General features: G+C 43.7%; 1 protein-coding gene across 1 annotated transcript in view; it reads left to right on the forward strand.

The window, feature by feature from the left end:
- Window positions 1-27,322, forward strand: part of LOC138769988 (C-Jun-amino-terminal kinase-interacting protein 4-like) — a 91,153-nt gene that overhangs the window by 12,426 nt on the left and 51,405 nt on the right. Inside the window, exons 2-6 of the mRNA XM_069948794.1 lie at window positions 8,430-8,550; window positions 12,195-12,265; window positions 15,664-15,755; window positions 22,935-23,031; window positions 25,361-25,490. Coding sequence (XP_069804895.1) covers window positions 8,430-8,550; window positions 12,195-12,265; window positions 15,664-15,755; window positions 22,935-23,031; window positions 25,361-25,490 — 511 coding nt within the window. The remainder of the gene's footprint in view (window positions 1-8,429; window positions 8,551-12,194; window positions 12,266-15,663; window positions 15,756-22,934; window positions 23,032-25,360; window positions 25,491-27,322) is intronic.

Raw genomic sequence — 27,322 nt, forward strand, 5'->3', positions numbered from 1 at the left:
ATGGTGTTTAGGTGGGTAATACATTCCCAGCAGAACCTTTCACAATGGTGCCTGACTTGTTTTACCCCTTGGTGCCATCTTTCCCCAGGTTGGTGATGCACATTTACCCCTTTACTCACATTATGTAATAGAAAACATGGTTCATTAGAAGTAACTACCTCGTGGGATGTACAGGGGTCAGCATGGAAGCTTCGACTGGTCAGAAGTGACAGAGATCCTTAGGCTGTGTGTTCTTCTGACATGTTTTTGTGACAGACAGCATTATCTTTTAGTGATTTGTGCTGCTGTAAGGGCCCTATTACACGGAATGATAATCTGCCAAATCAGGCCGATTCGTCAGATTATTGCTCCACATAATCTTTTGGTCCTGATCGGCCACCATGCACATATGGCTACGTGTTATAGTGATGCATGACTGATAGCTGTGCAAAAAATAAATAACTTTTTACATTACCTCTCCATGCTCCCTGGTGTTCTCTTCTCCCTGCTCTCTGCAGCTGCCGGTGCAACATTATGGCAAGCCTCTAAAGTGACAGGCTGCTCAGCCAATCACTGGCTGGCCCGGGATTACAGCTGCCACTGATTGGCTGAGCAAGCTGTCACATCAAAGACTGCTATAGACGCTTCAGCGGCGGCTGTGGGGACTGGGGATAAGTGAAGAGAACATCAGGGAGCATTTAGAGGTCATGTAAAAACTTTATTTTACACCTTTAAAGCAAGTGCATAGCTAATGATGTCTGTGTAGCCCTTGCTGAATGATAATTGAGCTGTGTATAATGGTGCGTTTACACAGACAGATTTATCTGACAGATTTTTTAAGCCAAAGCTAGGAATGGAATTGAAAAGAGAAGAAATCTCAGTATTTTCTTTATGACCTGTTCTCTGTTTATAGTGTGTTCCTTGCTTTGGCTTCCAAGATCTGTCAGATAAATCGCTCTGTGTAAATCGAGCTGTCTAATGGTGCATTTACACAGACAGATTTATCTGGCAGATTTTTGAAGCCAACGCCAGGAATGGATTTGAAAATGGGAGAAATCTCAGTCTTTCCTTTATGATCTGTTCATGTTTATAGTCTGTTCCTGGCTTTGGCTTCAAAGATCTGTCAGATAAATCTGTCTGTGTAAATGCACCATCAGGGTCCATTTGCACAGAAAGATTATCTGACAGATTATCTGCCAAAGATTTGAAGCCAAAGCCAGGAATATGTATAAAAGATAAGGTCCCTTGTATTGTCAAGAAAATCAACACTGGTGCTATATGATGCTTCAAGATAGCAGCTAGATGTTAAGGAGAACCCTATTTGTATCCCCAGATAGTGAAAATACTAAAATAAAGTGAGCACATATGTGCTACATCCAGTGCTTGGAGTGATATTTCCGTAATAAATATGCCTATTGGTAAATATTGTGCATTCAAATATATTAAATCTCAGTCTTTCCTTTATGACCTGATCTCTGTCTATAGTCTGTTTCTGGCTTTGCATTCAAATCTTTGGCAGATAATCTGTCAGATAATCTTTCTGTGTAAATGGACCCTAATATGGCCCTAACTCTTTCCGCAATTGGGCCAGACAGACTGGCTTTCAGTCCCCATACACATGGCCTTGGACGCCCATCTTGTTGCTGGTTCACTGGTTGCATATCCTTCGTCCATTTCTAGAAGGTACTAAATACTTCTTACCTCAGAGCAGCCATCATAAATTGCCTTGTTTGGCCATTGAAATTTATCCCTAAGCCTGTGTGTCTACATCAGTGTTCTGTTCACTTCACCAAAATGGTAACATTTGCCTTGTCCTGGGGCCATTGTCATAGTTAACAGCAATCCTTTTTTGCAATGCATATACCTGCAAATTTATAACAAATTTAATCGATTGCCATGCCATGTTGCCGACATTATCAGCAACGTCATACGAGTATTGGTTAAGAATTGGGGGACCTGGTTGAGTTTGAAACGCATTCTGATTGTGAATAGGGAAACACAGCCTTCGAAGCTGTGCTCACACATTCATGGTGTTGGTGCGTTTTTTTAGTTTACAGTGTTGTTTGTGTGGGTTTACCATGTGTTCAGGACATATGGACACATGAGACAGTGAGAAAGAAGTTGTGTCTGATCTGTCACACAACCTGTCATGGTATCCAGAGTTTAATCAGACAAACTGCGTGCTATGCTCTGCCATTTAGTCCAAGATTTTTGATGGAACCTCCGATGCATATGTATTATGTAACCAGGACCTTATAAATAACATGGATTGTCTCATCACAATGGCATCTGTCAATGGGTGGGATATACTTGGCAACAAGTGAACAGTCAGACCTTGCTGTGTGTTGCAAGCAAAATAAAAAGGATAAGTATAAGGCTGTTTCCACAGTTGTGGTAGAGATCTGAGCTTTCCCATTGCTAGGGAAAGGCCTCCTGGGTTTTTGAGCCTGATTTACATGTTCACAAAAAGGATCATCTTGGCGCTGAGAAGGAATATGGCGATAAAAAAGGTATGCCCGAATTCGTGATGACTAGCCATAGGCTTACTTATATGTCCTGACAGGTCTGCTTTAAAGCGGCACTATCAGCAGGTTCTGCCGAGAGAACCTGCTGATATGCCACAGAAGCAAAATACCTTAGGAGTAGATTGATGCTAGAACCGCACCTCTGCGCCTCTGCATTGTTCTTAAATTCATTAATTGCCCCTATGCAAATTTGGGGCTGAAGAGCATTTGGGGCGTCGTCTGGGTCCGGGAGCACCACTTCGTTCTGCCCAGTCCACCCCCCTGCGCCTCCTCCCCTCCCATCCAGCTTGCCCAGCCAGCCTCCTCCTGTCCCGCCCAGCCACTCCGCCCACTATGCATATGCATTTATGCGTAGTGGGTCTTGTAACTGCGCCTGGAAATCGGCTGTACTTACAAGCATTTTATCCCCATTCCAGCGTGCCTGTCATCTGGCACCTCACCTCAGGGGATCTGTGCTGCCGCAGAGGGGTCTGATGATGCCTGTAATCCCAACTGTGTAATTCCGTGCTCGGTCAGGATTACAGGCCTCATCAGACCCCTCTGCGGCAGCACAGATCGCCGAGGGTGAGGTGCCAGGTGACAGGCACGCTGGAATGGGGATAGAATGCTTGTAAGGACACCTGATTCACAGGCGCAGTTACAAGACCCACTATGCATATATGAATATGCATAGTGGGCGGAGCAGCTAGGCGGGACAGGAGGAGGCTGGCTGGGCAAGCTGGACGGGAGGGGAGGAGGCGCAGGGGGCAGGATGGAGTGGTGCTCCCGGACCCAGGCGATGCCCCAAATGTTCTTCAGCCCCAAATTTGCATAGGGGCAATTAGTGAATTTAAGAACAATGCAGCGGCGCAGAGTAGCGATTCTAGCATCAATCTACTCCTAAGGTATCTGGCTTCTGTGGCATATCAGCAGGTTCCCTCAGTAGAACCTGCTGATAGTGCCGCTTTAACCTCTTAAGGACATCGGACGTACCGGTACGTCCTATGTCCTCACTTGCACTCCAAAGCGGGGCCGCGCGGCGGCCCCGCTTTGAAGTGCCGCGATCCCGGGTGCCACGTGTAGCCCGGAACCGCCGCTATTAGCGGGCACGGTCTGATCGCCGTGCCCGCTAATTAGCTAATCGGAGGCAGCTGTCAAAGTTGACAGCTGCCTCCGATTACCGGAGGCAACGTTTCCCTGGTGTCTAGTGGGGGAGATCGCTCCTCCGGGACCTTGTCCCGGAGGAGCGATCTCCGTTACTGATGCCGGCCGGGGACGCGTCCAAGATGGCGCCGTCCTCGGCTCGGCACTCGTTTACTTCCGGCTGCAGCAGCCGAAAGCAAACGAGTGCCGATCTCATGGATCTCTGCAGCATATCTATGCTGCAGAGATCTCAATGAGAGATCACAGTGTATATACTAGAAGTCCCCCATGGGGGCTTCTAGTATATGTGTAAAAAAAAAAAAAAAAGTGTTGTTAATAGTAAAAAGCCCCCTCCCCTAATAAAAGTCTGAATCACCCCCCTTTTCCCAGGTTTTAAATAAAAGTAAACAAATAAATAAATAAATAAACATGTTTGCTATCGCCGCGTGCGTAATCGCCCAAACTATTAATTAATCACATTCCTGATCTCGTACGGTAAACGGCGTCAGCGCAAAAAAATCCCAAAGTGCAAAATTGCGCATTTTTGGTCGCATCAAATCCAGAAAAAATTTAATAAAAAGCGATCAAAAAGACGTATATGGGCAATCAAGGTACCGATAGAAAGATCACATCATGGCGCAAAAAATGACACCTCGCACAGCCCCATAGACCAAAGGATAAAAGCGCTATAAGCCTGGGAATGGAGCGATTTTAAGGAACGTATATTGGTTAACAACGGTTTGAATTTTTTACAGGCCATCAGATACAATATAAGTTATACATGTTATATATCGTTTTAATCGTAACGACTTGAGGAACATGCATAACAAGTCAGTTTTACCCCAGGGTGAATGGCGTAAAAACACATTTCCCCCAAATAAAAGAAATGCGTTTTTTTTTTCAATTTCACCACACTTCGAATTTTTTTCTGGTTTCGCAGTGTACTTTATGCAAAAATTCAGCCTGTAATTGCAAAGTACAATTAGTGACGCAAAAAATAAGGGGTCATGGGGGTTTCTAGGTGGAAAAATGCATGTGCTATGACCTTTTAAACACAAGGAGGAAAAACCGAAAACGTAAAAACGAAAATGGGCCATGTCCTTAAAGGGTTAAGCAAATGGGACTCCAATCCAATGCAACGAGTTATAGAAAACATCTATATTGTATTAGATAAAAAAAAAAAATTCAGATGCTAGGTACCCAATAAAATAAAAGTTTACATTTGATTCTTCTTTGACATTTCATTTAAGACCTTCATGAGCTGGTAATTTATGCCTCTGGGACGACTGCCAGTACACGTAGTATATGTGTGCGTGTCCTCCTGACTTTATTGGGAGAATGTGACAAAGACTGTACGGCAAATCAGCTACTGTTTACTTCAATGGGAGTAATGCAGTAACCTGGCGTGGCCACTACACAGAAAATGGAGCCATCTGTCTCCATTCACTGTGTACATCTGGCCACTGCAGCTGTGTCAAACAGATAAAGATAGGCCATCAAAATGTTAATGGGGAAACCCCCTTTAAGGCTGGGTTGGCACCGTGTTTTGTACCTTCGAGGCATGGATACACTGGCAGAATCTGAAAACCAGCTGCTGACGCGTTAGTACTCGGATTGGCACAGACCTCATTCCTTTCAATTGCCTGAATAAAATCTGGTCTGGATTATATTCAGGTCCTTTTCCAGGGTTTTAATGATTTTGGCCCAGATGGATGAAAAGCGTAGTTTACAGCACTTTTTCGTCTGTGAATTGTATACGCTGGGAAAACAGGCTTGCTGCACCTCCCTGCCCGCTTGTGCAAAGATCTGTGCTTTTTTGACAATGTACACCAGGTACACTCTTAATAACCCTCCCCCCCAATCTATGGTCAGCAGTAAAATTAAAAGCTAGAAAGGCAGCGACCATCAATAATGCCTCATTCACACGTCTGTAGTGCAGCCACGAGTGTGGACCCGCGGCCGTGGACTGCACTACGAATGTGCTTCATTAGTGCTCTGTTTTTCACGGACCACTACATAGAGATCCATGCTGCAAATTTGGGTCTGCACCAGGACTTGTGTTTTTTTTTTGTTTTTTTTTACGGTACGGATCACGACCCTGTGCACACGTACAGACATGTGAAAGGGGGCATCGAAATCTATTGGCATAACTTTGAAAAGTCTGAAATCTGTGATGAGGGTTTCTTACTTGGTACCAGCTGGCACTCACTCTTTGGAACAGAAAGCATGTGTCTCCTTGGGGACCTTACAGCTAGTTTTACTTCCTAATTTGATGTTTTGCACAGTGGAAAAAGTTCTTAGGTATTTAAATATGTGAGTGACTGTTGCCCACAATGTCATAGTCACAACCGCCTACTGCTACTAGCTAAAATGAGAAGTCAAGTGTACAATACATGGTATCGTCATGACCGATTATTCAGACCTGGCTTTTAAGGGATTGTCCGAGTAAATATATTTATTCTTAGAAAAGTAGTCAGGGTGGGTACACACAAAAACAAAACAAAAAACAAAATAGAAAACACATACACACTCAAAAGAGGCATAAATGCATATGATAAAGAAATAGTTCTGCTATTATACAAAGTATAATAATAACACTTATCAAGTACTTGTATGGCGGTCTTACAGAAAGCTCCGCCCCCATGTTCTACGCTGGATTTACAAAGAGGCGGACCCATCTCAGTAAATCTGGGGCTGCCACACGGCGTAGATGGTGTAGATTTATGATTGGTGATGATTTATGCCTGCCAGTACGATAGTTCTCACGATCGGTCAGGGCCTGAAAGCTTTTGTCTTTTTGACATGTAAAAAGTTTTTAAAACAGTGACGCTATGAAATAAATACATGTTTTTGCGTCACCACATTTCAAGTCATATTTTTCTTTTTTTATTGACAAAGATTGATTACTATTATAGGCACCATTCTAGGATACATACAACATTAACCAATGACAGCTCAGGTTTTATATCAGTGATGGGAAAAAACACCATAATTTCACAATATTTATAGTTTAACCCCTTCAGGACCAGGCTAATTTTCGTTTTTGCGTTTCCTCCTTGTGCTTAAAAGGCCATAGCTGTTGCATTTTTACACCTACAGACCCACATGAGCCCTTATTTTTTTTTGCGTCACTAATTGTACTTTGCAATGACAGGCTGAATTTTTGCATAAAATATGCTGCGAAAGCAGAAAAAAAATTATATGCTCGGTGAAATAAAAAAAAAAGCAGTTCTTTTTCTTTGGGGGGGGGGGGGCTTCGTTTTTACGCCGTGCGTCCTATGAAAAAACTGACATGTTTTATATGTTCCTTAAGTCGTACAACGATATGTGACATGTATAACTTTCATTGTATCTGATGGCCTGTAAAAAATTCAAACCATTGTTAAAGGGGTAGTGCGGCGCTAAGAAATTATTCACAAAATAACACACATTACAAAGTTATACAACTTTGCCGCGGGTGAGTCCGGGGGGGGGGGGAGGGGTGGTGCTCTTGCCGAGGTGCCACGGGTGAGTCCGGGGGCATATGTGCCGCGGGTGAGGAGTCCGGGGGGGGGGGGGGGCTGAGGTGATGATTCTATGCATTCGGTGAGGGTGAAGGCATCTAGATAACAGCAAAACTGTGCAGAATTCATAATAAATTAATATTGGAAAGATGGAAAGCTACGGGTGGCCAACGTATTAATGCAAAATAATTTTTGGGGGGAATACCGCTTTACAGGGGTTGTACCATGAGGAACACCAGCTAGACATTCCCTTGCTGTTGTTATATAATTCATCTAATACAGGGACATAGAAGATTGTTAGTCCATCTAGTCTGTCATTATGTTATGTCCTTTATTTTTTATCTTAGGATAGATAAGTGTTTAGTTACTGTGAATTAACTAACTACATCTACTGGTAGTAATTCCTGGTAGTTCCTGTCCATAGAGTAAGGTCTATGATGTCTGTCTGCCCTTATGGAGCTCTTCATCATACAACCCCTTTAACTGCTTTATTAATCCAGTTACTAAGGCTGCTGCGATAAACTAGGACACTGTAATCTTCTTAGTCTTCATTGCCTGTGCTCTTCAGCGGTCATGCAGCTTTATCACGTACTCATAGGGCAGAAGTGTTTGACAACCACAAGGAGGGCTATGGCTGACAAGTATGGGGCGGGATGGGGGAAGGGTTGTGGCTAAGTACACTGTGTGTGTGTGGGGGGGGACGACCTGTGGCTGGCCACTACAAGGGTGTAAAGGGTGCTGACCTCTACAAAAGCTGTGTAATTTGCCCACAACAACCAATCACAACTCAGCTTTCACTTTAAGAGCTTATTAAAGGCCATATCTAGACCTCCTGACCCAGGTAGCAAACCATAGAATGGAATCTATGGGAGCAGCAGGGATGCGCGTGGCCGCCATCGCCCGTAAGCTGGTGCGAGCTGCGGAATCCGTGGCGGATGTTCCATCGGGATTCCGTAGTGTGCACATACTCTTCGGCAGTGATTGGCTGAGTAGTCTAAAAAGCAGGAGGTAGTGGTGACAGCAGTGGACCAGGTGACATGACACCAGGAGCTGCAAAGCACTTGGGAAGGTGATTTTACCTCTTTAAGAATTTTTCCAACAACCCCAGCCATATGCCAAAACTTCCTATGACCATCCCTTTACAACTTTATCCTTGTGATATCTGAATAGTGGTGATACTTAACCACCACGAAAAAGAATGGGTTGGTTCTTGTAACTCGTGTATTTGTATTCTGCTTCAGCGGTTCACCAATATTATCTACTTATCTGCCTTTATTTTCTTGTTGGGCTTCCTTTTTAGAGGTGTATGGAAATGGAAGATGGTATTGAACAGGAAAGGAAACTCTTCAAAGCCAATTTTCTAAATATGGAAGCTCAAACTAAGACCATGGAAATGAAAGCCCGCAGTTATGCCGATCAGAGTAAGTGCCAATGCTAATAAAAACCAGCACGGTAAGAACCAATACACACAATGGAATGATGAATTGTTAGAAGATGGCTGCGAATAAACATTTCTGCAACTTCCTCCTCCTCAAAATATCTTTATAATTAAATGGGATATTTGGGCAGCAAATGTATTTTCATAATTAAAGGGGTCGTCCAGGATAAATAATTGTGGATAGGCTGTCAATACTTGCCTGCTGATCAGCTGTTTGGCAGCCACACTACAGCGAGAAGAGAGACTGAAACAGTTAGCTCCCTCTCCCTGTATAGCAGGTGTCGCCCTCCTGCTGATCAACTATTGATAGCCTATTCTGTGGATAGGCTGTCAATTGTTTTATCCTGGACAGTGCCTTTAAGATCAGGAAGGTTGTAATAAAAAAAAAGAAAAGAAAATTCAGCTTATCACTAAATGTTGGTAACAGCAGCTCGGACAAGATGGCAGCAATACCAATGTGCAAAAATATAAAGAAAATTACAGTCAGAAAATAGAAACAGGTTAGAGAAAAGAACATGATTTAGTATCTGGCTGTAATCTGTAAAAGAAAATCTAGGCGATACAGTCTCCATTTACATCTTATGGCTTTTGTCCCTACTGCCAGCCCTGTTGGCATCCACCTTCTCAAGTCATACACAGATTCAATTTCTTCTTCTGTTGCTTTTATTGATTTACTGTCTTCCCTTTCTGACAGCCTGGATATATGTTATATGGAGATATGTTTGTTCGTATACACTTATTATGCTTTGTATGAGAGACATACGGGTGGATTACATCTGTCTTGGGGAACGCCCTGGATCTGGATCTGCGTTTGGTTGTATCAGGTATCAAGTTATACATATTTGTAAATGACTTAGTTCTTAAAGCGAATGTACCACTAGGTACATTGCTTTGGAGGTTTTCCACATGAACAGATTGGCACCAGTGTGGAGATGCCAATGGCGCATGTTTTTTTTTTTTTTTTTTTTTTTTTTTTTTTACCACCGTCCATTTCACACGCACAATGCTGGTCTATTCCCAAGCACCAGCTGAGCATGAAGCACTGGGGCAGGCCCGCTGCCCCCCAGTGCGACAATCTCCTCTCTGACGCGGCTCCATTGATTCTAATGGAGCCGCTTCACAGAGGGGGTTTTATTACATTGGGGGCTGGCGGGCCCGCCCCCAGTGATTTGTGCCGGCCGGTGTTCACGAATAGACTGGCACCGTGCGCAGGGCGGCGGTTCAAAAAAAGGACTGTACCACCAGCTTCCCTATGCCGGTGCTGGTCTGTTCATGTGAAACAGTGGTACATTTGCTTTAAAATCTCAAGCCTTCCAGTACTCTTAGGAAAATTATCATCAGGTTTGTACATATGAACCTGCTGATAGGTACCAGTATCGGTGGAGCTGCACATTCCAGCGCCAGTCAATATGCAAATTAGTCTATTCAGTGCACTGGGGGTGTTTCTCAGCTCCTGTCCGGTCCGGTGGCTGACTCCTATGATCCTTCCTACCTATGCATAGGAGATAGACATGACTTTTTATGAATAATTAGAGGGGCGTAGGAGACAGTGGTGGGGGGGCGGTCAGTGCTTTGAGGGACGCCCCCAGTGCACCAAACTGGCTAATTTGCATAATATCTTTGGATCAAACCTCAATAGAATGGCGCCACAGAGAGAAATAAGAAGACCAGCGCTGGAATGTGCAGCTCCACTAGTACAGGTACCTATGAGCGGGTTTACATGTATGAACCTGCTGATAGTTTCCCTTTATCAGCTGCTGTATGCCCTGCAGTAGGTGGTGTATTCTTTCCAGTCTGACACAGTGCTCTCTGCTGCCGCCTCTTTCTTCAAATCAGGAGAGGTTTTCTACTGCTCTGGACAGTTCCTGACATGGACAGAGGTGGCAGTAGGGGACAGGAAAGAAAATGCCACATTCTGCAGGACATACATTAGCTGATAAGTACTGGACTTGAATTTTTAAAATAAAAGTAATTTACAAATCTGTTCCCCCCCCCCCCCCCCCCCCCACTATCATTATCTGTGGTTTCCTGCAGAAATTCTCTTCTTACTTGATATTTATCTATTAACCAGGATTTTGAAAATTCAGACGTGAGGTCGGCCTCAGGCCTTATTTCCAGCGCAGAGGAGAACTTTTCTGGGCTCATATGACTGCTGGTCCATCCTCAGCTGTTCAGTACAGACAAATTTTACTTCCTTTCTTCATATAAGGACTGGGCAATATGGCCTAAAAATAAAATCACAATTTTTTTTTTCAAATTCTTATCAATATTAATCACTATTTTTTTTTCTGTTGACATACCATTACTTTAGGAAGTGGGAATCCACTTTTTAAAATGCTCCTTAATATCATATTGGCAAGCAAACTGTAACTTTCCAAGGATCATGGATACATAATATAACATTATTTTTTTTTCTTTATGATACTATAGGGGCACTACAGAGTGCTACAAGTACTGTGACCAACTACACGGTACAGAACTGTTATATGTACATCAAATAGCAGGGGAGAGGTATAAGATGGTTAGAGAGCTGGAAGAGGTGATAGATGAAAGCTAGGGGAGAGAGAGGATAGATGGATAAACATACAGAATACGCCCTATACACAACCTAATTGTCCGTATGCATATACTTTTTAGAAACCAGTAATTTGATCTATCGGTGAGAAAATGCTGGACACATTCATAGACATATTAAATGCTTTATTAATCATAGAGCAAATAGGCACATACGAGGTAGAAGTGCAAAATCACCTAGCGATTAGAGGACATAAAGTTATCAAACGGTATTACAATTATATGCAGCACATAATGGGCAGGGCAATAAATAGCAAGTAAATAACCCAACATACTAATCATAAACCAATGTATACCCAAGAATACAGGGGGAGTGCATTCTTCATCTATTGTGGAATCACTCCGAGCACATAGCTCCACACAAAATTGCTCTTCTACCCGTCCTTCACCACTCACAACCAGTGTCAGACTGGGGTATCTGGGGTCTACCTGAAGTAATGACCCTGGGGGCCCACCAATGAAGAACCAGTGAGAAAAGACATGTCAGTTAGTGTTAGTGCAGGTTCTTAAGCTGGGGGCCCACTGGAGGATCCTCTGGTGGGCCAGTCCGACACTGCTCACAAATGCAAAGCGATGATCTCACTAGTCAGTGCTATGCACTAGCATAGCATTGATCAGTATAAGCAATCTAACAATTGTGCTCTACATACATCAGACTGGTTTATGTTATAACCTATACAGCACACAGTTCAGCTGAAGTAGGACTGGGTGAATTAATTTGATTATTCGCCTTGTGTGATCATTTGAATGCAGGAGAGGAAGCTGGATGCCATGTGCACATTACATCCAGCTTGCCATGCAGAGATTACTCAGCAAAGATGGAAACTTTAAAGATGAGCATGTGACCAGTAAGATGCCTAGTGAACGCACACAGGGAATAGGCCTGCAAGAGATACATGTTAAAGAGCTCTGTGTGTGCAGTATACTGTCTTTAGCAAAGCTGTATTTGTGTGCGTTTGTGTGTAGAAAAGCTGGATGTTTGTACAGGATGTATCATGAGCACTAACCACCAATATAATTTGTTACTAATTAGTGTAATATTTGTTCCCTTAGTTGTTGGATTGGAGGAGCAGAAGGCACTTCTGAACAAGGATCTTGCCTCACTTACACAGCTCCATGCCAAGGTAACTATCTGATTTTTTTTTTCCTGATAAAAAATTTTCTCTGCTTCTGTAAAAACCAATACCGTAACATACATAAAGTATCACTGGGGCAACCAATTAGTTGCTGGGTACATTCATATGCTTAAAACTATGACAAAAACACTTTTATTTTGACGATGTGGTTTTGAATAAAAGTGTTCTAGGAACATTTTCTTTAAAGTGGTTGCAACTTTATAGTAAAATAGTTCAGTGTACAGTAAAATCTGCACAAAAAGCGTGTACCAGGAGCTTCAAAGCATAGGTTTTTAAGGCTGAGCAGCTGCATGCGCACCTTACATCCCTGAATATAAAGTAAAACAAGCTGTTGGATTCCAGAGCAATGGAGACTTGTTATGTGAAGGGGTTAATCATGCGGCTTTATTTTGCAGTGTTCTAGATAAATCAGGGTTTGGCAAATGATAGGAGAATGTTACATGCCTGGCGACATTGTGCCAACAGGATAGGATGGATGAAGCTCTGGGGTTGTATTCCAGGCGTTAGCCTAGGCCCTTTAGTTCTAGCAAAGTGAAATGTTGTTGTGGTTTTCATTTTGAATAATTTTCCAATCACAAGTTCAAGGGGTCGGATACTTTATAATAAAATTGCTCTTTGTCCAGTAGTAGGCTGGGTTCACACTACGTATATTTCAGTCAGTATTTTGGTCCTCATATTGCAACCAAAACCAGGAGTGGATTGAAAACACAGAAAGGCTCTGTTCAAACAATGTTGAAATTGAGTGGATGGCCACCATTTAATGGCAAGTATTTGCTGTTATTTAAAAACAACGGCTGTTGTATTGAAATAATGGCCATTATTTACTGTTATATGGCGGCCATCCAATCAGTTTCAACATTGTGTGGACAGATCCTTTCTGTGTTTTTAATCCACTCCTGGTTTTGGTTGCAATATGAGGACCACAATACTGACTGAAATATACGTAGTGTGAACCCAGCCTTAGTAAGTGTACTCATTGCACCTACTGATAGCAATTCCCTGTGTACCTCATAGAGCTATAATCAGACTCCTTCTCCTCCAGGCTGTGCTGCCCTGCTCTGTGGTGAGTCTGTCCATAAGATGTCCGACATGGAGGAGCATGTGACCATGCCCCCCCCAATGTTCACCACTGAGCTGGTATATTCCTGTGGAGGACAACAGGGGGGGGGGGGGGGAGACATGGTCACGTGCTGCTGTCAGTAAGTGCAAGAAGTACACTTTATAATAAAATTGCTCTTTGTCCAGTATTAGTAAGTGTGCTCATTGCACTTACTGACAGCAGCTCCCTGTGTAACTCATAGAGCTAAAATCAGACCCCCCCTCCTCCAGGCTGTGCTGTCCTGCGCTGTGGTGACTCCATAAGATGGTTGACATGGAGGACCATGTGATCATGCCTCCCCCCAGTGTCCTCCATAGGCATATACAGGCTCAGTGGTACACACTGGGGGTACGGTGGGGCATGGTCACATGCTCCTCCATGTCTGCCATCTTATGGAGGAGGGGAGTCTGATTTTAGCTCTATGAGGTACACAGGGAGCTGCTGTCAGTAGGTGCAATGAGTACACTTACTAATACTGGATAAACAGCAATTTTATTTTAAAGTATCCGACCCCTTTGAATTCTTTAAATTGAAAACCATAACAGAATTTCACTTTGCTGGAACTAAAGGGCCTAGGCTAACCCCTGGAATACAAACCCAGAGCTTTATCCATTCTCTTAGCATTTGAAAACCCTGATTTATCTAGAACACTGCAAAATAAAGCCGCATGATTCATCCCTTCACATCCTTCCAACAACAGCTTGTTTTGCTTTATATTCAGGGATGTAAGGTGCGCATGCAGCTGCTCAGCCATGAAAACCTATGCTTTGAAGCTTGTGGTGCACAGTTTTTGTGCTGATTTTACTGTCAGATGAGTAAACTCTACAGTTAGTAAGACAGCTAAGCAATGCCGACTTTTATGCACTATACTGCACACAGCACTTAGCCTCCCTACCCTATAACTTTATATAGTCTGCTACTTTATGGCTGACTTGCTGTGGTTTCAGTTCTCAATAATACCACTCGCAGTGGAAGATCCAGGAGAAAAGAAACTTCACAAGCTTCACAATGTTGCAGTGCTGGCATCCTGTTTCACTACCATGCATGAATTCTTTGAGCTCTATACAACGACATATTCTTTCACAAATATTAGTAAAGGCACACTGCATGGGTTGCTTCTGGATTTTTTTTAAATCCATGTATCCCAATACATTTCTCCATACAGTGTAGTTGGCTATCCCGCCAACAACCCTGTGCTTTATTAGTTCAGAGAGTGGAGAGAAGGGAATGAACCCAAGGCTTCATGAAGGGTAGATCACTTGGGCTGTAGATAGGGATTTAGGCTCTGGGGAAGAGGAGGGAAATCTCCTTGCTGTTAGATTTCTATTGCTCTTCCTTCAAGCTGTTCTTCTGTTCTTGTTCTGTGCTGTTCTGTGCTCTTTTTGGCTCCTTGTCTCATGAGTTCACTGTGACAGGGTTACCTCCATTCTCTATATTTTTTCTTCTATTTATGGGAGCTTTGCCTCAGGAGATTCGTCAAAACCATCTGTCGGTCAAGCAGAGTAACTAGTATTACCTCATTTGGTGGTTACTTTCTATCATTGGTTCATGGGATTTGATGAAAGTTACATGTGTTTGTCTGCTGCCAATGGGGTCACCATCTCGACTAGCAGAAGTTCCTGTAGGATGAAGCTGCTTGGACAGTTCCACACAAGATCTCCACCCTTATAGTTGCTGATGTGATTATACAGTTTCTGTCACGTACTTGCATGATAAACGTTTGATTGGATTCGATAACCATTTAGCCACCCTTTCTCAATACTTATATTCTAAGAACAGCAGAGCTGGGATGAAGTAGATGACACTGTAGTAATAGTTATGATGAGTGTGCTTTATATGGACAAAAACAGGAGTGGGTAAAGTCTAAGTTTATACAGGTGTGTTCCTAAATACTCCCGATCTCCTGTAGTTATCATGGCTAAACTGCAGTCTCAAATCAGAGCTCTGACTTAACTCAGCTGAGCATAAAGCAGACGTACTACAAAATGTGAGGAATGTAAATTGCAGGCAATTGTTCCCTGCAGGCACTGACATACATACGTATTTGTAACTGCTGACTGGACGGGGTAAAATGAATGCAACACATTATAAGGAACTGGCATATATAGCAGCAGTGTAAAGGTGTACGACCTATATACAACATGGCTACAGTTCTCATAATACCTCCTAATAGTGATAACGTTGTCATTCTTTTCTTTTGTGTATTCATATAGCAATATGTGAGTGTATAGTAAAAATCATGTCCTTATAGTATAAAATGGCTAATCTCTTTGTATGCATCCTGCAGATTGTAAAGAACTACAAAGAGTTAAGGTACCAAAGATCAATTTCTTCGGAGGCTGCTCGGCTCTCTGGGCGCAACACTTCACTGCAGGGCCTGTGAGTAGTGCTGAAATACATTTATATCATGGTTGCTGGCAGTTATAAATTGCAGCGACGTGATGCCGTCTATGCTGCTTGGACTTATTGACCTTTGTATCTCTCTTTGTCAAGCGTTCGCAATACTATATCAGTAGTGTGAATACATGTGATTGATAAATGGAGGGTTAAAGGGGAACTTTGCAGGGGAAAAAAATTAACTGGTGCCATAAAGTTATCAAAAAATGTAAATTTACATAAACGTAAAAGTGCTAGTGGAAATGAGCATATAGAATGAATATATATTTATTGACTATAGAGGATAAAAATAAGTGTATTGCATAAAAAGGGCACCTAGATAATAGGGGTTATATATCCTGCTAACATATAGTAGTACTATAATAATACTGCGGTACTATCATTCTTTGCCTGCACCACTGACCAGTGTAAATAACCTTTTTAAGTTATAGTCTAGTTATTGTTCAGCATAAAATCAGAACACACAAGTCTTTTTTTTGGAAAGTCTTATATGTCTGGCAGATAATAGACTGATGGAGATGGAGTTCAGATCACAAAAGGTTTCTGTAGCAAAGTACTACATGGTCAGTCCACCCATATGCAAAAAAAACCAAACCACTTGGTACCTGCAAAAAGGGGTAAGTGGTTGATTCGAGTGTCTTAAGTTGGACCCTTGTATCTAGTTGGACTTTTGTATTGAAAAATGAGCTTTGATTGCTTGCTAATAAGCAGCAGTTAATGGGATTTTCGCTCTTCAATTAGCTGGCCTTGGTGGCCAGCTAATTGGTAGCTGGCCTCTTTCAATATTCAGTGGTAAATCCTTCCAGTATACAGTGGCACAGGAGGTCGAAATCCTATCCAGAGTATGCATAGGATAAGGTGGAACTAAGAATGGGGAACCCAAAGTCCCCATAGAGTAGAACTGTGGGACGTATTCAATGGATTTCCATTCATTCTTTTTCCAGTTCCATGAGATCCCTGGGCTGTCTCACATGCAATGTCGGACTGGCCCACAAGAGGATCCTCCGGTGGCCCCCAGCTTTAGAACACTGACTGACGTGTGGTTTCTCACTACTTCTTTATTGGTGGGCCCCCAGGTTAATTTCCTCTGGTGGGCCCCAGATACCCCAGCCCAACACCGCTCGCATGCACTGCTCTTTTGAGTTTTATTCACAGGTTAGGGGACTGAAAGCCATGGGTAACCTTCAGCGAGTTCCTTTAACAGCTTGGAGCTGGCATAGTTTTTCTCTTATGATTTATGGCAGCTCCCAGGTATAAATCATAAGAAAGCTAGGATGCTATCATGGCCGTGTCCTCTTTGTTTCAGGCTCTGTACCATGGGCCCTGGGCTGTTCACAAAACTTGCCCCTCCTCTCCGTGCCATCTCTATAGTTCACACAGCGACAGGCATGCTTAATATTTTCTGAAACAGGCTTTAATGCAGAAAATTCCAGTGTATAACAGTACCAGAAAATTGAGTACTCTACACACCTATAGTCTTGCTGTTACCAAATACCATGCAGCTAACAGAAAAAGGCAGCACAAGACACCCTCCACCTGGCAAGTGACTAACTGGGGTGCCCAACCCAGATCCACAAACCAGATGCAAATCAACATCCCAGCCGAGTTGTTTCTTTATTGCAACCACACAAAAGTGCAGTTTTTAAGTAGAAGTGCCTTTTCGAAGCATACTTGAGAAAGGCGCTGGTGCTGACACATTGCACTTTTGCATGGTTGCAATAGTAGCTTGTGGATATGTTCCCACAGAGGGAAAATGGCCCAAAGACGATTGTTTAATGATAATCGCGGTCACAAATAATGATCATCAATGTTATTTGTGGCCATCATCATCAATAGACGTCCGTTTTTCGGTGATAAAATGTTTGCCATCGTTTTTCCGTTGTGGGAACATAACCTATATGTGACCAGACCTCTGACTACGCTGTGATCGTGATTCACTTCTGTTAATAAATGCAAGGTGTTAACCCATACAGAACTCCATATATAATACCATCATACTGACCATATCCAGTACAGTGAGACCAGCTCTATATGAAGACCAAATGATACCATCACACTATTATCAGATAATACTATCAAATAATTACTACATATTACTATTATATCCTTACTAAATACCATTATACCAAGGGCAATGGTAATACTGCCATACCATGACCAAGTATTAACCAACACTTAATGATTAAAGGAGAAGGGTAACATAATAAAGGAAATATGCTTACCGAGTTCCACCCCTGAGGCTCCATCCACTTTTTGAATAGTGGTGAGCGCAGTACCCAACAAACTGCAATTTTTTATTTAGAGTAAAGTCATCATAAATTAATTTCACATTTACTGATGCTGCACAATTAAAGGGGTTATCCCACGCAATGGAGAAAAAAAGGAAACCCTGGGGTATTACACCTCAGTCATTTTAATTCTTTATAGCCTATTTGTTTGCCACTCTGCAGCTCTGGTCTGTTTACTTTGTGTGGCCGGGCCCAGTGTTCTCATGTGACCAGGAAGCAGCTGTATTTCCCAGAAAAGCATTGCAATCTGGCACTTAGTAACTGCCTAAATAACCACAGATCACAGTCTCCCTCCACTGAACTGTATACAAAGTAGTCCTTCACACACCGCTCCAGATATCTCACTAAGGCCAGTTTCACACGTAACACATCTGAAGTGAAGCCGGCCAGGAAGGTGGGACCCTGTGCAGCAAGCTGGATTGAGGATGGGTGATGTATAAGGATAAGTGGATAAGTGTTGTAGTAGTACAGGTCTAGATGAGTGTGGGGGTGGTAGTAGTACAGGAACAGATGAGGGGTGTAGTAGTAGTACAGGAACAGATGAGAGGAGTATAGTAATAGTAGTACAGGAACAGATGAGGGGTGTAGTGGTAGTACAGGAACAGATGAGGAGTATAGTAATAGTAGTACAGGAACAGATGAAGGGTGTAGTAGTATACAAACATGAGGGGTGACTGGGGCAGACTGGGGTGACTCTGGGTCACTGGGGAAGCTGGGGCAGACTGTGGTCAACTGGGGAAGACTGTGGCTGATTGTGGCAGACTGGGGGTGACTAGGACAGGAGGGCACATACCCAGTATACCCTCCTTCACCTTCCACTCCACCTGGGCACGCACCTCCTCCTCCTCTCACCCCAGGCACCCTCCCAGCCACACATGGAGGTCCCCGTATTCTGAAGGAGACCGCAGGGACTACAGGATAGGGTGACATCGTTGCTGCGGTTTTTGGAGCTTTACAGTGGGATCGGGGGCCACAGTGCAGATCCCCCATCCTGCTGTACAGCTTCAGCACTTGCAGCAATGATATCACCTCTGCCCCAGTCACCCAAACCCAGCTGTCCCTGCGGCCTCCTCCAGTGGACAGGGACCTCCTTGTACAGCCAGGAGTGAAGCTTGTGTACTTTGGGGTGGGTCAGCGGTGGGGGTAAAGAAGAGGCTGCTGGGCGCTCTCCCTCCCCAGGCACTGCTTTAACAGCTGGAGGCCACCACCAACACGCCGCCCGCATTGCCCGCGCATACCCCTCCTGTGCATCTCCTGCCCACCTGCATCCAATTATTATTATTTTTTTAAATCGATTTACAATTTTCACAAAAAATCTAATCTAATCTCAAATTCTGTGCGATTAATCACCCAGCCCTACTACTAATATATACACAATATTTTTAGTGGTATAACCCCTTAAATAGTGACTCTCTAGGAACCCCCCCAAACTTACTATTTTATTATTATATAATACAGGGCTCCAGACTAAAAAATTTACCTAGGAGCCATTGGCTCCTAACCTGAAAAATTTAGGCGCCAAATAGAATATTTGGTCGCCAACATTTTAAACCATGTAAAATTAATGTTATGTTAAATGGGACTTACTGTGTGCAGAGGCCACGGCAGCATCCTCCTCCTTTAGATTCTCTCTTTTCTTAGTTTGAAAATGTTCAACATGGAAACTTGCAACCTGACAACCATATACAGTCTGACAACCATATACAGTCTGACTCAGTACTTCAGCTTCACTTGGCTAGCCTTTTAATGAGGCTTATTCTTCTGAACTTGAACTTAAAGGGAACCTGTTGACCCCCGTGCCAGGGTGACAGGCTCCCAACCCCCCGTTAGAGCCCCCTATACTCACCTCATCGCGCCGGGTCCCGCTTCTGAAGATGGTCGGGTCACGGAGATCTCAGCCGCTGCAGCCCGGCGTGCGCTGAGAGATGAGTCCAATGCTCAGAGAATGACAGGAGAGTCCAGCGCTCCGTCATTCTCTATGAGGGTTGGACTCATCTCTCAGTGTGCGCGCCGGGCTGCAGCGGCTGAGATCTCCGTGACCCGACCATCTTCAGAAGCGGGATCCGGCGCGATGAGGTGAGTATAGGGGGCTCTAACGGGGGGTTGGGAGCCTGTCACCCCGGCACCGGGGGTGACAGGTTCCCTTTAAAAGCTTGCAACAGTCTATACATACTGAGCTAGACTTATGACTGCAGCCACAGTGACCCCCCCACAAGATGAGTATATAGATAGATATATCTCTCACCTAGTGACTAATGCAAGTGACCCCCTACAATACAGACACCTGAGGGGCCCTGATAATAATAATTGTGCATATATCTATCTCCCAGTGTCTGCAGCCAGTTTGCCCTACACTTATAGATGGCCCCCTCCCCATTATAGATGCCCCCTCCTCCCTCCCATTATAGATACCCCCTCTCCCCCCCATTATAGATGCCCCCTCTCCCCCCCATTATAGATGCCCCCTCTCCCCCCCCCATTATAGATGCCCCCTCTTCTCCCCCCCTTATAGATACCCCCTCCCCTTATAGATGACCCCCTCTACCCCCATTATAGATGCCCCCTCCTCCCCCCCCATTATAGATGCCCCCTCCTCCCCCCCATTATAGATGCCCCCTCTTCTCCCCCCCTTATAGATACCCCCTCCCCTTATAGATGACCCCCTCTACCCCCATTATAGATGCCCCCTCCTCCTCCCCATTATAGATGCCCCCTCTTCTCCCCCCCTTATAGATACCCCCTCCCCTTATAGATAGCCCCCTCTCCCCCCCTTGAACATGGCCCCTCTTCTCCCCCCATTATAGATGCCCCCCCCCTTCTCTTCCCCCCATTATAGATGGCCCCCCCCCCCTTTCCTCTATGCTAAGCAGTATTTAAAAAAAATAAACACACAAACTCACCTGACAACCCGCTCCCCCGGCGACCCTCTTCTTCTTCGGACGCTGTCCCCGGCTGATGTGCGGCTGCCGGGGGTGTCCCGTCCTATCCCCGGCAGCGCCGCGCGTCAGTGAGCTCCCTGTACGCCGGGGCTGTGACTTCTGACACAGGAAGCGTCTCTGACGCGCGCTTCCTGTGCCGGAAGTCAGGGCCCCAGGCAGCTCACTGATGCGCCACGCTGCCGGGGATAGGATGGGACACCCCCGGCAGCCGCGCCGCCGCCGGGGCCAGTCGCAAATGGCGCCCAGATTAATAAATCTGGGCGCCATTTGCAAAATATTAGTCGCATTGGCGACCATTTTGGTCGCCATCTGGAGCCCTGTAATATAATAGAAACACTACTTTATTCCTGGTGAGCTTGTGATAGACATCCGTCTGTGGATGACCACTGTCACAGCAGCCAGTATATGATACTATGTAGGCATCCATCCATAGATCTGTATATATCTTCATTGTATTTGACAGAGCTGTTTCAGCGGAAACAGGAGCTAGTCTCCTTTTTTTTTGTTGAAAATACTCTTTTGCCACCTTGTTCGTACTTTTCTTCTGTCATTTCCTCCCTTTTCTGACTCAACCGTGCAATGACGTTATTGGTAATCCTCGTGAGAAGAGAAGTGCTTTCCCTACACTTTTGCCGCACCAGATTCTGACCTACAGGGTATTCCCACAAAATCCATGTTGGCTGTGCACAGGCAATATTATATGACAACCTTTGTTTTTGAAGAACAAAAAGTTGTTTTCTCAGCACTCTGGTGGAAATACGTGGTATAATTTATAGACAGCCGGGTCACTTTGAGAGGCCACAAAATGGGGAAATCTATTTTCCAAGACACTTAGTTTCATGTGGGTGTCTCAGAGGTTAGCCCTGCTGCCTTACCGCCTCAAACTATAGGCGTCAATCCAATATAGGCAACATCTGCATGGAATTAGTGTGTTCTCCCTGTGTGGTTTTCTCCAAGTACGCTTATTTTTCTCGTGTTCCACAAGCAGCTTTATGTAATTATTTTACTTAACCTGTAGAACTCTCTAAGTTCGCTCATCTCTAGCAATTTTATTTTAGAGTCAGTTCAGTAGAACCCAAACCTGATGATTAACGTTGCCTGGAAAAGATGGATACAGCCTGAGAGACCTACGACTGTCATCCTTTGGCCGAAAAAATCTGTCAGATAATCTGTCAGACATCTTTTGGTGTGATAGGGCCCTAACTATCTTTAGAACAGACTGGGTACGTCTGATGCAACAAGTCACAATTTTCTGATTTTGTTGCAGTGAATGGAAAAGAGGAGGGGGGGGGACCTGGGAAAAGGCTTTTTGAATGCAAATAATGGCATATTTGGCTAATAAACCCAATTACAAAGTTTCTTAAAATCGCCTGGACTATTGATTTCTGTAAAAAAAAAAATATGACAGTGACTCTTTAAAGGAGAAGTCCGGCAAAATTTTTTATTAAAGTATTGTATTGCTTCCCAAAAGTTATACAAACCACCAATATACACTTATTACGGGAAATGTAAAGTCCTTTTTCCCTGCACTTACTACTGCATCAAGGCTTCACTTCCTGGATAAAATGGTGATGTCATGACCCGACTCCCAGAGCTGTGCGGGCTGTGGCTGCTGGAGAATATGATGGCAGAGGTATGCTCAGTGTCCCTCCAGCGCCCTGTGTCCCTCAGTGTCCCCCTACCATCATCTTCTCCAGCAGCCACAGCCCGCACAGCTCTGGGAGTCGGGTCGTGACATCACCATTTTATCCAGGAAGTGAAACCTTGATGCTGTAGTAAGTGCAGGAAAAAAAGCACATTATAAGCATTTAATATGGTGTCTGGCTTACCATGAAGCTAGTGAAGGATTAGACACCTTATTTGTTTACACGTGAACGTGCCATTTTAACATTTGAAGTAGAAAAATTCACCATAATTTGATCTTTAAATTTTAGGGAGAAGAAGTTAATACTGCAAGATTTTCAGGATGCCCCATCATCTTTAGAAAGCGTCCCCGATGGTGGATACCCTTACAGCCTTAGTAGTGAAAAAGTAAGTGAGATTGACATTTTAGACCAGGTTTCGTCAGCAGCCTCGTAACCTATTTGACCTATCTAAAGTTCAGCTTTACCCAAGTCTTCCACTTTCCCTCAAGTCATACTCATAAAAGTGCAGGAAACCAAGAAATGATGTGTTTTTGTCAGCGAGTTCACAGTGGAGAAATGTGTTAGAAAGTTTGTGGGACCAAGGGAACAAGATGATCACAAGTGAACTTATTTTCTTAAAACCAAAATGCCAGGGCACAACAACCACATATTTAGAAAGCACAGAAAAAAAATTAAGGAAACACAGGGGAGCTGTAATTTTAATTTAACATTACTATGAATATAAGCTTTTTGTATTGCCTCAAATTAGTAAAATGTGCAGAATTGTGATGTCATTACAGTTCAAATGACAATACAGTAAAATACTTGTTAAGGTAGAGAACCGTCAGTGATGGCCACTATAAGGCTATGTTCACACAGCGTCTTTTTTGTGGCTATTTTACGCCCGTTTTCGGCATGGAGATTCCCGTGTTGAATCCCTCCTGCTATATCTTTTAATGGGAGGGCCTGCGCTCCTTTCCGCTCAATTAATTTACATGTCAATTATTTGAGTGAAGAGCGGAAGCGCACAAGTCCTTCCATTCAAAGACATAGCAGGAGGGATTCGCCACAGAGTCTACGGGCGGAGGTTCCTGGCAGAATCTCCGAGCCAAATCCGTAGTGTGAGCGGGCCCTAATACTGTAAAGAGGTATTGAGTTTTTATAAAACTTTTGACATGTCCTAGGGGCACAGAGTCCAAGCTTTTTCTCTTATGGATCTGCGTCACATGACCAAGACTGATTCCCAAGTCTATTAGACTGTCTTGCTCACACAGACAAATAGCAGGGAGAGAAGTGCATGTCTTTGCGTTTCTCTCCCTGTTTGTTCTAGAGATCAGTCATGGTCTGAACAACCTGGACACAAACTGATTAAACTTTTTGACATGTTCCTAAAACATAACCATAAATGAAAAGTCCAACAAAATTTATTATATTGGGTGATAATGGCAGACAGTCAGGCGATGCATGGAGGAACATCAACAATCCCAATAGAAGATAGAATCGAGTTTAAATATTTTCAAAAGTTTATTGTGCAACCAAGTACATTGTTACATTACAACCCCATAGGGTCTTTGCCAAGTATGGTATGGAGCTGAGACGTAGCTATGTACTTTGTTACACAATACATTTTTAAAAGTTTTTGAACCCTTCTGATTGTTGTTGGACTTTTCCGATGTCCCTAGGACGTGTCAAAAATGCTTTCTAAAGCTCGGGTACCTTTTTCATATAAAATATGTTAGTGTTCTGTTTTTTTATTTTGAGGTCTTTTTTTCTAAAGGTTATTCACTGCTCAGTCTTCACTGTTGGTCTTGGGAACCATGTTCTATTCCATTCCTTATTATGTTTCTGTTTAATTGCTGGATGTTTGGTGTTCTGGATTACCACATTTTGGTTTTAAGGAGTAAGAAAAATCTCTCTTTTTACTAGTTTAATAGCCTTTAGTCTGGAGGTTTGCATGTAGGCATCATTAAGTTTTCACCACAGTGTTCAGTGCAGACATGTTTTATTGGAGCACTAACCTATAGCAACCCGTTAGAGCTGTAGTTTGTTTGCACTGTTTTTCCTTTGTCCCACTCATGTGTGGGAGGGATTTGGCTTTAGTTCAGACTAAACATTTCTTTTCTACTGTTAAAAAGTTGGATGTATACTCTTTTTCATGTGCTATTTCGGCTGCTGTAAAATGATCTGGTTGTTCTCAACTTCTTAGACTAGTAGGTCACCACAGATGAGCAAAGTTTGACTCATATAATTCTTCGCTCAGATCTTGGCCAAAATGACATTTAAATGCATATAAGTCATGGTGGAATTTACTTACATTCATACCCGCACACAGGGAGACTGTAAGACTGTGTTTGTGTGCGTGTGTATATATAATAAATTGTACACTTTGCTTATGTATGCAGATTAGCGCTGACCTACCTAACTTGTACTTTGCACTGCATTGTATTCTCAAGGGACAAGAACCCCAAAACAACTAAGATCGATGTCTCCCCACTTTACAGGAAACTCTGGTTAGCTTCCTCTGGAGGAGAGCTAATTTGCATACTTTTTCCCCAAGAAGCATTGCCAAAAAATAGATTTCCATATGTCAGAGTCTGGGTCTCTTCAATGAAAAACAGTACCCCCTGTGTTTGTATTTGTCATAGTCTGTGACCTTAGAGGCCCACACTAGTTACCATCATTGTTTTTGCAGTTATACTGTGGGAGTCCAAGTTAACATGCTACCTTTCTAATAGGTTTTAATTGAAGAATGTAAACCAGTGACCACAGACAATAGTCCTCAGGTTGTCACAAATAGCCTTCCTAAAGAGGTACCTGAGGATAATACAGTTCCACTAGGAGATGAACTGCAGCCACAAGCTGAAGGTATAGTATAAGGCAAGATACTGTGCTAAAATGACCTAATACTGAACCCAGTACACTTACACTGTATTACATATCTGTACTGTGTCTTACATTCTATCTGTGTTTTTCTTGTTTGAGTTGCAGTTCTCTGTATATCTCTCTGTGTGTATGACATATTTTGCTTCTTTTTCTAAAATTATAATTTACTTTTATGAAAAATGTCACATACTGCACATGCCGGAGTACATCTGCACAATATGAACCTGCTTAGGCTTGCCTTCCAGTTAAGTTGCAAATTAAGCAGATTTTATTAGATATTATGTAAAAAATGCTCTAAATATAGCTGTTACATACTTGTCATAACACCCCATAGTGTGTTTAAAGTGACACTGTACCCACAATCTGCCCACCCGAAACCACTTGTACCTTTGGATAGCTGCTTTTAATCCAAGATCTGTCCTGGGTTCCGTTTGGCTGGTGATGCAGTTACTGTCCTAAAAAACAACTTTTAAACTTGCAGCCCTGTTTCAAACTGGCGTGGCCTAGAGTGTCTGTGCATTAGGCTGGCACAACCTCTCTGTCCCTCCTCCCCGCCCTCCTCATCATTAGGCATGCCCCAGGCAGGTATTCTCCTATTCATCACCTGTGAGAACACGGCACATGGGCTGGATCGTTAAGGCACCTGTGTAGTGTTCACTGCAGAGGAATAGGAAAAATCCTGCCAATGGCTGCAAGTTTAAAAGTTGTTTTTTAAGACAATAACTGCATCACCTGAAGAAGGGACCCCAGGAAGATCTTGGATTAAAAGCAGCTCTTCAAAGGTGGTTTGGGGGGGGGGGGGTACAGAGTTGCTTTAATTCTCTCTCAGAATGTCCACTTAATGCTAGTGGTCACACATGCTCAGTAGCAAAGTTCCATAAGAGAAACAGATCGCTGATCTCAGGGAGACCAGCCAAACGACAACACTGCTGGCTGCTAGTGAAAGCACTCAATGCAGTGAAGTCCTAGGTGCATTGCCCCCTGGGAAACATGAATATGCAAAAGAAGAGCCCCTGGAGCCTCATCAAAGAGTCTCGAAACACAGGACTAGCCAGATATCCCTCCAGGAAGGACCCAGCCAAGGAGCGGCTCCTGTAAGGAAACCACCATAACCACCATATTAAGTGGCCTTATAAGTCAATGTAATGACAAGGGAAAAACCAAGGCCAGGTAACCATCCACATACAGCTGTTTCGGGGTGTTGCCCCTCATCAAAGTGGAGCAGGATTCTGGCTAGGTGGGAGCAATGCCTAGTAGAGCTATAAGAGAAGCAGATCGCTGATCTCAGGGAGACCAGCCAAACGACAACACCGCCGGCTGCTAGTGAAAGCGCTCAATGCAGCGAAGTCCTAGGTGCATTGCCCCCTGGGAAACTTGAATATGCAAAAGAAGAGCCCGTGGAGCCTCATCAAAGAGTCTCGAAACACAGGACTAGCCAGATATCCCTCCGGGAAGGACCTCTTGGCTAGTCTCCCTGAGATCAGTGATCTGTTTCTCTTATGGCTCTACTAGGCATTGCTCCCACTTAGCCAGAATCCTGCTCCACACTGATGAGGGGCAACACCCCGAAACAGCTGTATGTGGATTGGTTACCTGGCCTTGGTTTTTCCCTTGTCATTACATTGACTTATAGGGCCACTTAATATGGTGGTTGTGGTGGCTTCCTTACAGGAGCCACCCCTTGGCTGGGTCCTTCCCAGAGGGATATCTGGCTAGTCCTGTGTTTCGAGACTCTTTGATGAGGCTCCATGGGCTCTTCTTTTGCAGTAACAAAGTTCCATCACCTGGCTTTACTTGTATGCGAGCAGTAAAGT

Source organism: Dendropsophus ebraccatus, chromosome 12 (assembly GCF_027789765.1).
Source record: "Dendropsophus ebraccatus isolate aDenEbr1 chromosome 12, aDenEbr1.pat, whole genome shotgun sequence".
Taxonomy (NCBI): domain Eukaryota; kingdom Metazoa; phylum Chordata; class Amphibia; order Anura; family Hylidae; genus Dendropsophus; species Dendropsophus ebraccatus.